General features: G+C 38.3%; 1 protein-coding gene across 2 annotated transcripts in view; it reads right to left on the bottom strand.

Annotated features, from left to right (window-relative positions):
• The window catches only part of loxl2b (lysyl oxidase-like 2b), a 32,037-nt gene that overhangs the window by 2,789 nt on the left and 14,626 nt on the right, over positions 1-14,622 (bottom strand). For both annotated transcript variants that reach the window (XM_077521424.1, XM_077521425.1), the window contains 9 exons: positions 12,333-12,549; positions 10,977-11,160; positions 8,069-8,220; positions 6,315-6,482; positions 4,945-5,110; positions 3,110-3,350; positions 1,830-1,945; positions 1,336-1,472; positions 1,131-1,242 (listed from right to left, as the gene is read on the bottom strand). In XM_077521424.1, the coding sequence (XP_077377550.1) occupies positions 1,131-1,242; positions 1,336-1,472; positions 1,830-1,945; positions 3,110-3,350; positions 4,945-5,110; positions 6,315-6,482; positions 8,069-8,220; positions 10,977-11,160; positions 12,333-12,549 (1,493 nt within the window). The remainder of the gene's footprint in view (positions 1-1,130; positions 1,243-1,335; positions 1,473-1,829; positions 1,946-3,109; positions 3,351-4,944; positions 5,111-6,314; positions 6,483-8,068; positions 8,221-10,976; positions 11,161-12,332; positions 12,550-14,622) is intronic.

Raw genomic sequence — 14,622 nt, 5'->3', positions numbered from 1 at the left:
ACATACTCGCAAATACGTTCGAACATACTCGCAAATACGTTCGAACATACTCGCAAATACGTTCGAACATACTCGCAAATACGTTCAAACATACTCGCGAATACGTTCGAACATACTCGCAAATACGTTCGAACATACTCGCAAATACGTTCGAACGTATTGAAATATGCTCGAACATACTCGCAAATACGTTCGAACATACTCGCAAATACGTTCGAACATACTCGCAAATACGTTCGAACATACTCGCAAATACGTTCAAACATACTCGCAAATACGTTCGAACATACTCGCAAATACGTTCAAACATACTCGCAAATACGTTCAAACATACTCGCAAATATGTTCGAACGTATTGAAATATGCTCGAACATACTCGCAAATACGTTCGAACATACTCGCAAATATGTTCGAACATACTTGTAGGCTACATGCTACAGTTAGCATACCTTCCCATAATGCCAAACACTGTACTAATAAATCGTAAAAGTTACAAATGAACACTGTTTTTTGTCTACTTAATTTTCTAATGAATTGGTAATGTGGCTCAAATGCCTAAAAAATGGGGTTTTGTTTTTACTCGCGCATGCGCAAATAATACCCCTTGGCATTATGGGAAGGTATGCTAACTTTGTAGCATGTAGCCTACAAGTACGTTCGAACATATTTGCGAGTATGTTCGAACGTATTTTCGACTATGTTCGAACATATTTCAATACGTTCGAACATATTTGAGAGTATGTTCGATCGTTTTTTTGAGTATGTTCGAACATATTTGCAAGTATGTTTTAACATATTTGCGAGTAAGTTCGAACATACTCGCCAGGCAAAAATGTTTACTCCACATTGGCAGCTCTACGCTTCTGTAAATTTGCATCCTGATAGTTCAGTTTTTGTTTTTTTGTTTTCTTTAAACATTATTTTCATGTGTTTTGTACAGAATGAAGTGCAGGCTCCCTCTTGTAATTGGCTGGTACTGTATGTGTACATTATCAATAAAATTGATAAAGTCACAGTGTGCCTCTCACAATTGAAACATTTGCAGTGATGATCATAATACCTTCGAGTTATGGACTTTTTGAACCTTACGTTATGGATACAGACAATGTTTCAATATCTTTGGACCTTACCATTGTGACAGCTGTACATCCACACACGATGACCATCATATCGACATCTGCATTTCAGGATGTTATTGGTGTAATCAGACTCTGGCACTTCATAGTTTGGATTGATTATTATCTGCAAAAAGAATACATGATGAGTTGTTGTTTTCCCTTTAACAGTACAATGACAAAAGACGTCAAGAGACAAATGTTGTCAGTGAAGTGTGACCTGGAAAATGTAATCTCCCGGCTTTATGTCCGTGATGTCAATCCACTGGCAATCGATGTCGTGCCTGTAAGTGTCCCAGCAGCCCACAGTGATGCCCTGCTCTCCAAAATTGTCACACTCATATTGCTTTTCAATGCCTGCAAAAAGACAAAGGAGAAAATATTTACTTTTTTTTGTCTCTTTTGAGACACTTAACATGTCACCCAAAAAAAACAATTTATTGGAAGTTATATGAAGTAAGCAGGCTCACATTCTTAATATGGGTGTTGTTTGTATGTTTTACACTCATTTACTTGACATTTTTAAATGGGATTTTATTTTATTTTATTGACGACACAAGTTAAAAAAAAAAACGTTTCCAGAAATGATACTGCAGAGGTGTAGTATTTTTGTCCACTTGGGGGCAGCACCTACATCCGTCTATCTATCGTTGGAAAACGCTTGTCACAAAAGTGTGAGCCTGAAGTCTGAAACCGGTTGAGATGAGATCCTACCTTCATCACACTCTGAGTCCTCCAGACAAAAACTGGCTTTGTGTCCTTCTGCCACTTTGGTTCCATTCAGCATGAACAGGTCGTAGGTCGTAAATACCTCCATGCTGTGATAATGCCTACCGACACATGTGCAGATTTTTAACAAAAAACAAAACAAAAAAAAAGCTGTAAGGCAGCACCGTGAGTACAAAAATACCCTGCACCAAAGCAAAAGATAAAGTGGTGCTGTCAAGAAAAAAATAAAAATAAAAATGTTTTTGCATTTTCAAGAAGCTCCTCCTGCCGATGTCGATAACCGATAAGTAAGCCGATAATTGTTTGCAAATTGAACTTGAATACAAATATTCTTTCGAGTCCTACGATAAGTCTAACGTGGACAAATACATTGAAACGTGTAAAATTTACACGTTTCAAATCAAATTGTCAATTTCAAATTGGTCGATAATTGCAGATAATTTTCAGCGGATTTCTTTATTATCTGGTTTATCTGTATGACGTCAAATTGGTTGATAATTTTTGGTGAATTAGTTTATTATCTGGTTTATATGTATGAAATCAAATTGATTGATAATTGCCGATCATTTTTCGCAAATTTCTTTACTATTTGGTTTATCTGTACAATGTCAAATTGATTGATAATTTTTGGTGAATTAGTTTATTTTGTTTATCTGTATGAAATCAAATTGATTGATAATTGCCGATCATTTTTCGCAAATTTCTTTACTATTTGGTTTATCTGTACGATGTCAAATTGATTGATAATTTTTGGTGAATTAATTTATTATCTGGTTTATCTGTATGAAATCAAATTGGTCGATAATTGGCGATAATTTTCAGCGGATTTCTTTATTATCTGGTTTATCTGTATGACGTCAAATTGGTTGATAATTTTTGGTGAATTAGTTTATTATCTGGTTTATCTGTATGAAATCAAATTGATCGATAATTGCCGATAATTTTTGGCAAATCTCTTAATTATATGGTTTATCTGTATGACGTCAAATTGGTTGATAATTGCCGATAATTATTGGTTGAGTTGTCTATTATCTGGTTTATCGGTTTGACGTCAAATTGGTCGATAATTGCCGATAATTATCGGCCACCGATATTATCGTGCATCCCTATCTTTTTTTTCTGGTGAAAATAAGATATTTTAAACTCAAAATCTTTCTGTAGGTTGATATGCAGATGGCTACAGTCTTGGTAGACGTCGTTATGTTTAAAAAAAATCATAAAAATATTCGGCTTTCGCAAGCAAAGACGCGTAATGAGGAACTGACCGATGACAGTCATGCCACACCCAAGCCTGTCGGTCAGCTTTGGGCCGGAAGTCGGACTGGCCGTTGTTGTGGATCTGCGAGGAGAAGCGCAGCAGCCGGCGGTAGGAGTTGGCAGGCATCTCTTTGGAGGTGGAGGACAGGCACTCCTCCTCAAACGCACACTGCAGCATGAACATGGGCCTGTCCTCCATGTAGGTGGTCTGCTCCACCACCTGAGGGTTCAGCACCAGGTCAGGGGCCGCTGGGGGTGGGACAAGAATGAAGGATGAAGCCACAATTGCACCCGTCCCAGGTTGCAGGTATCACGTTCAAAAATGAGCAAATATTTGCAACAAAAAAAGTATGTTAGTTCTGGTCAAATATCAAGTGAAAAGGATTTACAAATGATTGTATTCTGTTTTTATACCCGTTTAACACATCACAAATTCTTTGCAATTGGAGTTTGTACCAAAACTAAGTTTAGCTCAGGGGTCAGCAACCTTTACTATCAAAAGAGGCATTTTAGGTCAAATAATAACAAAAATATCTGTCTGGAGCCACAAAATCTTTGAATGTGATGAACGAAACAGTGTTGTTCGTCTAATATACTGAGGGCCCAAGAGCTAATTAGAAAGAAACAGAAAATACTACAGAGAATCATTTCATTCTACTTTTTGTCTTCTGTTATTATTATTATTATTATTGTTATTATTATTATGTTGCCCTGCGATTGGCTAGCAACCAGTCCAGGTTGTAACCCGCCTACTTCTCAAAGCCAGCTGAGATAGGCTCCAGCACCCCCCGCGACCCTTGTGAGGAATAAGCGGTCAAGAAAATGGATGGATGGATTTTTATTATGTAATTTATCAGACATTTTTAGACTGTTCTGCTTTTCTGTCAAATTTCTGACATTTTTGGCAATTTTATTGACATCAGGTCATTTTCTGGCCCTTTTTTTGGACTTTTTTTTTTTTTTTTTTTTGCTATCAATTTTTCTGTCATTGTTGGCCATTTTGTGGATACATTATGGTCATTTTGGAGATTTCTTACTTTGTTTTGGATATTTTATATTTACTTTTTAAACATTTTCTTTATTGCCTTTTTAAAAATAAACTGATTTTTGGGGGTAATTTTGTGTACATTATATGGTAGTTTTTTCTTTTTGTTTTTGGACATTCTATAGTTACTTTTTGAATCTTTTATTTCATGCCTTTTTTTTTTTTTTTTTTAAGGACTTTTTGACAATTCCAAAGACATTTTATGGTCACTTTCAGCCTTTCTTCTTTTGTTTTTGGACATTTTATGGTTACTTTTTGAATGTTTTTTTTTCTTTCTTTTTTAAAAGTAATTTTTCTTAACTTTTTCTTTTGGGCAATCCCGTGTACATTATGTGGTAATTTTTCCGCTTTTCCTCTCCTTTTTGGACATTTTATTAATTTATAGGCATTCCGTTTCACTTTTTCTGACAACTTACAAATTTGGACTGTCATTTTTAAAAAATATTTAATTATTATTATTATTTTTCAAAGTGTTAGTTCATTCAAATAATTTTATCTTAAAATAAATATGTAAAAAAAACAATATTAATTTATTTTTAGAGAGCCACAGGGAGAGGGCCTGCATGTGGTTGCAGAGCCGCAGGTTGCAGACCCCTCGTCTCGCCAGTCCACGCGCACGCAGATTTACAACACATCTTGTGCCAGACTTTCATTGGCCACAAAAAACTGTAGTGAGTAGTTCCAGTTTGAAATATGTCTTTTGTGATACCAGTATGGAAAAACTTTCTGAAACTGCAAATGCAAATTGTGAATAGCGACTCGCCCCCTGCAAAAAAAAAAAAGATTCATCTTACTTACTCTCAGAGCAGGAGACTCCGGCGACATTGCGGCCACCTCCCTTGGCGCAGCTGAGGTGGGCTCCGTGGTGCAGGCAGTGGGACAGCGACATCTCAGTGCCAGAGCAGCGAACGCCACTCATCGCCACGCTGTCTGCGCTCACCTCGCCTTGCCAATACCATGTCTCCTGTTGAGAAAACAGACACACACACACACAAAAAATAATCATAAAATAACACATGATGCATCTGTGCGTTATTTTGTTAAACAGCAGTGACATTTTAAGTAAATTTGCCATTGTCTTTCACACAAACTGCTTCCTCAATTGAATGTGAAGTGCTTGGAATTATTTTCATGATTATACACCAGTACTACTTATAATAAATTATAATATTTCCTTGTGTGTTATTTAATGTTAAATGTATACTGTACATGGTATAGATGGTGAAACGTCTGTCATGGTAAATAAAAATATTAATAATAATAATAATAATAATAATAATAAGTAGAAGACTTTCAACTACAAATAAGCTTAACTGCAATCAAGTAAAATTATTTAATCACGTAAATTTTAAAATATTTTTTGAAAAAAATGGGTAAGGCAGAAAGAAAGAAAAAAACAAAGAAAGAAACAAAGAAAAGAGATAGAAAGAAAACCACCCACCGTCAGCTGGGATGAGCTTCAGCTCATCTGTCACCCTGAACAAAACAAGCAGTCGAAAATGGATGGAAATTTTTCATATTGCAATTTCAATTCTGGCCACTGGAGGGCACTCTGGCATTTTTGTTAAGTTTATCAGGAGTCGATGAGTGAAATCGCTGCATTATACTGTAGTTCCATCCATCCATTTTCTTAACCGCCCGCTCCTCACAAGGGTCGCGGGGGTGCTGGAGCCTATCCAGGGTACACCCTGAACTGGTTGCAGGTATACTGTAGATTATTGTTGGAAATCATCTGACTACATATTATATTTAAACAGAAACATCTGTGAAAGTTTACTAATTATAGGAATTTTTTAACTTACACTAGACTATTAGGACAGTAAACCAAAAACATGTTCCTGATCATTCACAGGTGCCATAACGGAAGTATAACGATTCATGGTTTCCCCTTGTACAACTCAGTTCTCTCCCAACTCCTTGCAAACATAAACTGGAGCTTCCTCAAGTATTTCCTCCCATTAGGAGAAAGTCACTTTATCTGATCACTCTCGATCGAGGCTTAAGCAAGCTGAATGGTCTTGGATTCTTCCAATTAAACAAAAATATGTCATCAAATGTAGAAGTAGTGTGTTTTTACTTCCTAAATCAAACTTCAGGTCAGCAAGGCCTCAAAAATGAATACATTACAAAACAGAATTTTAACCAAATATAATAACTGCTCATCATACCTGGAAAAAATTGCTTGCAAAGCCCAAGCCCAGCTGTCTGCAGACAACCATGGCCTCCATGGTTCCCCAGCCCTCACCGCACACCGTCCCCCACACCAGAGAGCCGTTCTTCTCCACCAGAACCTCCACACGACCCTCGAAGGGGTTTCGGCCTCCACTCAAACGCAGCTGCAGATAGGCGCAACGGGAGAGGGAGGCACAATGTTTCAGGCTCACGTTCAACAATCAACGTCAGATATCGGAGCAGATTCAATACGACAGAAAGATTGCTCGTCGCGTTACATTAGACAGGAAGCAGATTTGGAAGGAATACAGTTACATGACATCATTGTTTTAAGTACAGGGTGTTCCAAAATGGTTGACCCCATTCTAAATATCTCGGAAACTACTTGATGGATCTTAATGACACGAAATACACTTTATGTTGAAGGTCATACGTTTTATTGGTTAAAATTACAAAGAAAATAAAATTTGTGAAGATTTTGTCTTCGGTGACTGAGTCCGAGCATACTCAAACACGCAAAATGTCTTTTTTATTTTGAAGTGAACGGCATTTCTTAAAAGATAGAAATGCCAAACTTTACACACAAAAACTTGAAATGTTTCTACACGAGCTGGGAAAATTTGAGGTCATTCCAACGAAAATTGTCAAAATTATAAGCCTACGAAATGGGGTCAAAACATTTTGGAACACCCTGTGTACAGGAGGGAAGCGTCACCAACCTTTTTGGAATTGAGTTATTGGTACTGATAAATTTGAAGCACTAACCATTTAGAAACTTCTGAAACAAAAATGTGTTAAAATTACATTTAATTATCTGCTATTGATAATAATTAATGACAGTCATGCATGTGCAGACACGGAATGTTGATGATTTCTTACTATACAGTATTTTTTTTTAACAACTATTAATCAAGGTACAAAACACACAAATATCAATATGTCACACAAACTGTCTAACTCAATAATAAATCTATTAGTTACTAGGGATGTAACGGTATCCAAACATCACGATACGATATCACAATATGAAGGTCACAATACGATATTGGCGATATTTAAAAAAAGGTCACAATATTGTAAAAAAAAAAAGAAAAAAAAAAAAAAAAAAAAGCTCATACCAAAAAGCACAATATTGTGCTTTTGTACATAATAGCAATGCATATAAATCGCCCACAATTTAAAATAACAATATTGAGGCGCTTACTTGCTTACTTCCCCTTCATCTGACAATTAGCACAGATTTTTAAACATGGAAGGCCAAAACATCCCTAATGAAAATTAAATTGCACTAATAAACTAGCCACCAGAGGGTGCTAGAACAGCACAAATGGAAATGCTGACTTTTTAAATAGATGTGTTCCCTTTAAATATTGTGAACATGACGACGGCGATATTGTGGCACTTTTAATATCACGATATCACGATATTGCCCTTATCGTTACAACCCTATTAATTACATGACAGTGCAGTACAGTAAGCACTTACCCGTATGCTTTTGGTGGTGTCAGAAAAGTTGCAGCCAGGAATGATATCACAAAAGATACATTTAATACTACCAAACTTTTTACATAAAAAAAAAAAATCCACTTTGATAATGATTTCCCAAGGCTTCGGGATCTACAACACAATGCTGGTATAAATAATTAAATTCCCACCTATAGTATGACTGTGCTTTCAAATCCCTTTGAGAACGAATGAGTCGATGGAAGACGCTGTTTACCAAAAAAGAATCACCTAAATGTGAACTCACCCTCTCCTGGAAGCCCATAGCAGGCACATTACATCTGACTGCTGCATCCTCCTCATGGCTGCAGCCCAAAGACTCCTTGTCGAAGGAACACTCAGTGATGGACTTCTCAAATCCGGAACACGCCACTTCATTCATATGGACTGGACCCATACCTTGGAAACAAAAAAAAATTAAACAATGCTCCAATGTCTTTACGTTTAACAGTGTGACTATATGGACAAAAAGGACAAATGTATGTATACAGTACTTGTGTACTGTACAGTGGTGCCTTTCAGATACACAATTAATTCCTTATAATTGGGGAAGCAATGTAATTACATGTATTAACTCTTTGACCGCCAAAAACGTTTAATAACGATTAGTAAAATCAGGACGTATGCTGCCATAAACGTTAAATGACGTCAACTAAGTTTTTTATTTTTTCCTCAGTGCAACGTCTAAGTGCAGCACTGCCTGGTCAATGCGTTGTGGAATCAAACACACTAACTAATAGGGATGGGCGAGTACCGATACCAGGTATCGGTACCGGGCCGATACCAGCCTTTTTTCAAGTACTCGAGTACTCGTGACGCAGACGAGTACAAGCGACCGATGGCATAATAATTGATAATAATAATAATAATAATAATAATAATAATAATAATAATAATAATAATAATAATAATAATAATAATAATTGAGAAGCACTGTTTTAAGTAAACAACTCCAATTTTCATATTTGCTTTCCATCAACGACAAACAATTTTTGGTACACTACAGAAAGTACATCAGCCAGCTCAATTCAATAATTTGACTTTCTTTTAGTCTTCCAATCTAGACTTCCACTGTATTTTCTGATGACAAGTCAACTGAGTCCATAAAACATCTGCTGAGTGTGTGATTTTCAATGGGTCAGCAGCACATTTCAGTTTTTCCAACCCGCTTTTGTTGTAAAACGTGCAGTGAAGACACTTCATGCAAGCAGCGGTATAAACATTGAGCACTGTTTGAAGTCTGGAGTCTGGAAAGGAAGTCCTTCCAGTGGAGGCCATGATTACAGAAGTGGTTACTTAGATCACGGAATGTCTCTTTTTCGCATATGTTTTTTTTGTCCGTCAGCTGGTTTGTGTGGTCAACTGATTATATATGTGACATATGCCCCAACATCCTGTCGGGGGGGGGGGGGGATCTCAATGATACGTTACATCAGTGGTGTCAAACTCAAAGGCCGTGGGCCATTTTTAGGTCCACAGGATGATATTTTGTGACACCAGCCCTACTTTACATCAAAATGTAATGTTTTTGTGGCCCACATATTTTGTCATGTCGTTGCCCTGGGCACTTTTTTTTAAATCACTTATGGCCTGCCACAGTTCAGGCTCATGACAGCTTTCAGCGAAACGTGATCCTGAAGTGACACAGCGTGGATGGGAAATGGGAAAAATATCCAGCCCCGCAGTTCCAGCCATGTTTTTTTTTTTTCAAAACCTGCCGTGAAGAGAAATGTTGGCGATGAAAACAGCCAATTCCATGAAAAGAGGAGACGACATGTTTTTTTTTGGAGTTTGTTTTTTTTGTGAGCACAGGGGCACGCTGATATGTCTTGAATGTGAGGTGCCCAAGAAATCACGTCATTACTCAACTAGACATACTGAGGAACATGCAAAGTACCAGGGAGATGACAGACAGAATCGGGTCGCAGTCACGTGCTGAAGAACCGCGAGTGTTCTGAACTGTTATTAAAAAGATCGAGAGAATTGAATTGATAAGATATCACAATATGAAGGTTATCATACCATAATTATCACGATATTGTGGGGAGTTTGGCAAGATTAAAAAAGGTCACAATATTGTAAAAAAAATGAACTCATACTAAAAAACAAAAAAAAACAAAAAAAACATTGTGTATTGTACATAACAGTAATGCATATAAACAACCTACAATCTCTAATAAGGGCCAAAACATGCCTTGTGAAAATCAAACTGTACTAAGAAACTAGCCACCACAGGGTGCTGACCTATTGTGGCAATTTTAATATTGCTATATCACGATATTGCCAATTTCGTTACATCCCTAGTAATAGTGCATTTGGACCATGCAACTGACTTGTTATTGCACACAAATACAAATTTCACATTCAGAACGGCTCGCTATTAGACATACTTTCAGAATTAAGCAGCTAACAGAATTAAGCAGCTAACAGACGTTATTACTTAAATTCAAAGTGTACTTTAAAAATGTAGGGCCGATGCCTGGAAAAAAAAAAAGAAAAAAGAAAAAAAAGGAAAAATTAATGTAGCCTAAACCCAGAACATGTTTGTACTAGGGCTGGGTCGAAAATATCGATATATTGATAGCGAATCGATATTCCTTTTCATTGCCCAATATCGATTCATAAAAAATGAAATCGATAAATTAATGTGGTAACCGATTAATCAGCCGCCGATTATAATCGGCCAATTATTGGCCAAAACATTCGGCCAATTGAGCTAAACGGACGATTATTTTCCCCTTAAAACGTTAGCTGAAGAAAGCTGAAGTTTCCGACGCTGTGACCCTGGCCTGAATGCACCAATTTTACTTGTGTAGCATTAGAAACTAGCAAGTGTGTAGCGTATGTTATTCTGCTTATTCTGTTGTCCCAAGGCGTCATTTAAGCTGTTTAATGACACCGCAGTTGGCGTTAACTGTAAAACTAAGTACACAACGTTAAGAATTACATCCACTGTATATTTAAATACAAAACACGCTTCATTTTTAAAACATCGCTAGCCTAGCGCTAACAGGAAGTTAGCAAATGCTAATGGTAAGTTAGCATCGACTTTGTGAGTGTCTTTCCTTCAAATAACAAATCGAATCGGGCCATACATACTTTACTCCTGTAAGTTTTTGCTTTTCATATTTGAGAGTGCGCTCACGTGAACCCACCTTGTCCAAGGCGACCACCAGACAGGGCCTCCTTGGCTGTACCGAAGCCCAGCTCTCGACACACCACCGTGGCAGACAGCAGGTTCCACTTGTCATCACATATGGTGCCCCACTCTCCATTTTTCAGCACTTCCACACGGCCCTCGCCTATTATGGCCCCGCCACGCACACGGACCAGTGGTTGCTGAAGAGGACAAAACATTCTTACGATAACATCTATGTTAAGTTTTTTTTTTTTACATTATACTATATGTTTACATTGAGCAAACAGACTTTCATGAGATGAAATGATACAGTTTTGTTGAACATCGTGGTGTTTACTTCTTGTTTTATGGGTTTGTTTGACAGTAAATGGGACTGACAAATAAACAGATTATTGGAGAAGGATGCTATACAACAGTCTATCTTGACAGCAAAGGAGTGAGAACAGACTTTATGGACTAATTTAATGTGTGTGTTTTAATAATTTGTCTTTCATTTGGTGTTTTGGCAGACAGGTAGAAAGGAATATTCCCCTGCCAGCCCTAAGTGGTTCCCCTCATTCTCTTTAATATCAGCACAGTTGAGGCACACACAGTCCTTGACATTGCCGAAGCAGAAATTGACTCCGTCTGTGCAGGTTTACGCGCAAAGTACGTTTATAAACTCCCCTTGAAGATGATGTAGTCACTCAGTAGCACGTGAAGTTGGCGATTTGACACCTTGCACCCCCAATTGTGTGACATCCACCATAGAGCGCCGAATCCCTCTGGCTGCAGCTTGAATCAAATCCACCAAAATCCCGTTACACCACCTGCGCCACAACTTAGACCACCTCTGAGCGAATCTAAAGACTATAGTCTACTTTTTGTCACCAAATTGGCAAGTGTGACGAGGGGGTGGGGGTTCTAGAAAATGACCTCAGTTCGCTGGAACAGCTAGCAATGTGCAGCGCAGTCCAAATTCTAAAACACGGTAAATTAGATTTGCCCCAGGCCAGCACAAAAATGAATATGCGCCCATTTTTACACCGAGCATGCGGGCACCCGTATATAAAAACAGAGCAGCAAATCTGAAATATGTATCAAAGTTTGTGTCTTTCTACCTCAGGTGAACGTTTTCAGTTCAAACTTCTTGATGATAAAGGTTATATCACACCGTCGCTATGGGTGGTGGGAGCCGTGCCATTGGGAGTCAATATGGTTGTGCAGATTTCCAAAAAATAATAATAATTTTAGTTTTTATAGTAGCCAGAATCTTGGTGGGCAGGCACGCCCCCCCTGTGGTCTGCCCATAGTGACGAATGCTTAAATTCATGATTCAATAAATACACCAAATTGCTTTTCAAGCATGAGCAGAGGTTCAGTGAGACGGTACCTCTTGTCTGAAGGCCTTCCTAAATCCAGTGGCAGACGATGGAGCAAAGGCCCTGCCGGGAACGCAGCTCACCACCACAGGCAACCCATCAGGACAGGTTCCGTTGGACTCCAAAGATTGATCCCGCCCCAGTTTACAGCTGGACAAATGGGCCTCGTTGCCGGTGCAGTTGATGGCAAACTCCCAGTACGTGGGCTTCCTCCTGCGAGCAAACATTCTGCACAGATCAAAGAAGAAGCATCAGTTACAATCACAAACTGTTGAGACACGTTTATGGATGCAAACATATTTACAGTATGTACATTAGGGAGTGAGAGAGATGACACTGGGTAGCCCAGTAAAACTATGACAGTAAATATTGTTTTTCAATTATGATTATATTATTATTTTGTCTACTGTTGTAATGTTACTGTTTTCATTTATGATACTTTGGTCTAAAATTTATAAACGTGAAAAAAGATTGTCATTGTGATACACACAAAACGGTTACCAGCTATGAAAATCACATTTTCATTAAGATTTCATTAGATTTGCTTCAGCACTATATATTTTAGTATATTCATTGTACTAATTTTTAAATCTCTTAAGGCCTCAATTTATACACTCTGTTGTATATTTTTGTAAAGATGACAAACGGTGATAACAAAATGTACAACTAATAAATACGACAAAAGCTGTTATGTCATTATTATTGTCATTTAAACCTAATACCACTAAATGAACTCTTGATAAAACCATATTAGAGTCTGTGCAAGCTGCGTCAGAGCAGCGTCAACTTTAGGATTATTGGAGAGAAGCCAGATTCACCCTTTAATGTCAGACTTAAAGAACACCACACATTTCGCAAGGAGTAATAGCGGGAGTAGGATGACACGTAGATGGAAAGTTGAGGAGTCATCATGCTCTGCTGCAGAAAAGGAAAATTCCAGCCTCTGCACACACTCAATTTAGTGTTAAATGCAATAGCACTATTTTATAGTAGACTATGATTAACATGTCGCTGTTTGGCTCATGAAAGCACCATTCATGTGACTTGTGGAGTCAGCACGCACCTTACACCATTTAATTATCCCCAACGGAATTTAGATGTTCTTGCAGGCTTTTCCTGACATTTTTGTAGTCACATCTTTTAACACAAGTCATGGTCTGCAGAGAACTTCCACAGCATTAGTGAGCTATCACTGTACTATATACTGTTACCTATGTAACAGTCAAGAGAATGATAAAAAAATAAATAAAATTCCAAGGGATTACATAAAGGAGACAGTTATCAGCAAGTGGAGGAAAAAATAGCACAACAGTGTTATTTCCAACTCCAAGAACTGGACATCCATCCAAAATTGAGGAAAACACGAGAAGAAAACTGGTAAGAGGCCGACAGCAAAATTGAAGGAGCTGCAACGGCAAGCACTGACTGATGGAAAATGTGTTATGATCCCATCCGTCCAACCGTCCGTCCATCCATCCGTCCGTCCGTCTGTCCATCCGTCCATCCGTCCGTCAATCCGTCCGTCCATCCGTCCGTCCATCCATCCATCCATCCATCCATCCATCCATCCGTCCAACCGTCCGTCCATCCATCCGTCCGTCCGTCTGTCCATCCGTCCGTCCGTCCGTCCATCCATCCGTCCATCCGTCCGTCCATCCGTCCATCCATCCATCCATCCATCGATCCGAGGCCAGGTACAACCTGAACTAGTTTCCAGCCAATCACAGGACACGAATAGATAAACCAACATTCACGCTCACATTCACACCTACAGACAATTTAGAATCTCCAGTTAACCTACCATGCATTTTTCGGAATGTGGGAAGAAACCGGAGTACCCAGAGAAAACCCACATAGGCACAAAAAAAAAAAAAAAAAAACAATGTCCACAATGAAAGGCCAGAGCCCAGTTTTGAACCATTGACCTCTGAGCTGTGAGTAGGATGTGCTAACCAGATGTCCACCATGCTACTGGGGCTGAATTTACATCTTGCCAAAAGTTATGTTTGACATAAATACGACTCATCATCAAAATACCTACAGTGAAGCCTAGTGGTGGCAGCATCAAGATTTGGGGCTGTTCTTCTTCAGCTGGAAATAAGGACTTAGTTAAGTTGGAAAGAATTACAAACAGTTCCATGTTAGGGACACCTCAACTTTATTTGGGATTAATTATAGGCAGGTGGCAGTTGTGTGCCACCTCACAATTAACATGAATTTGAACAAAGCTACATCTCCACTTATAAGAGGGGGTGCACACTTATGCAACCACATTATCTTGGGTGTTTATTTGTACTTCCC

This window comes from Festucalex cinctus, chromosome 5, assembly GCF_051991245.1.
Source record: "Festucalex cinctus isolate MCC-2025b chromosome 5, RoL_Fcin_1.0, whole genome shotgun sequence".
NCBI lineage: Eukaryota > Metazoa > Chordata > Actinopteri > Syngnathiformes > Syngnathidae > Festucalex > Festucalex cinctus.
The sequence above is the reverse complement of the archived record's forward strand: the minus strand, read 5'-3'. Positions and strand labels throughout refer to the sequence as shown.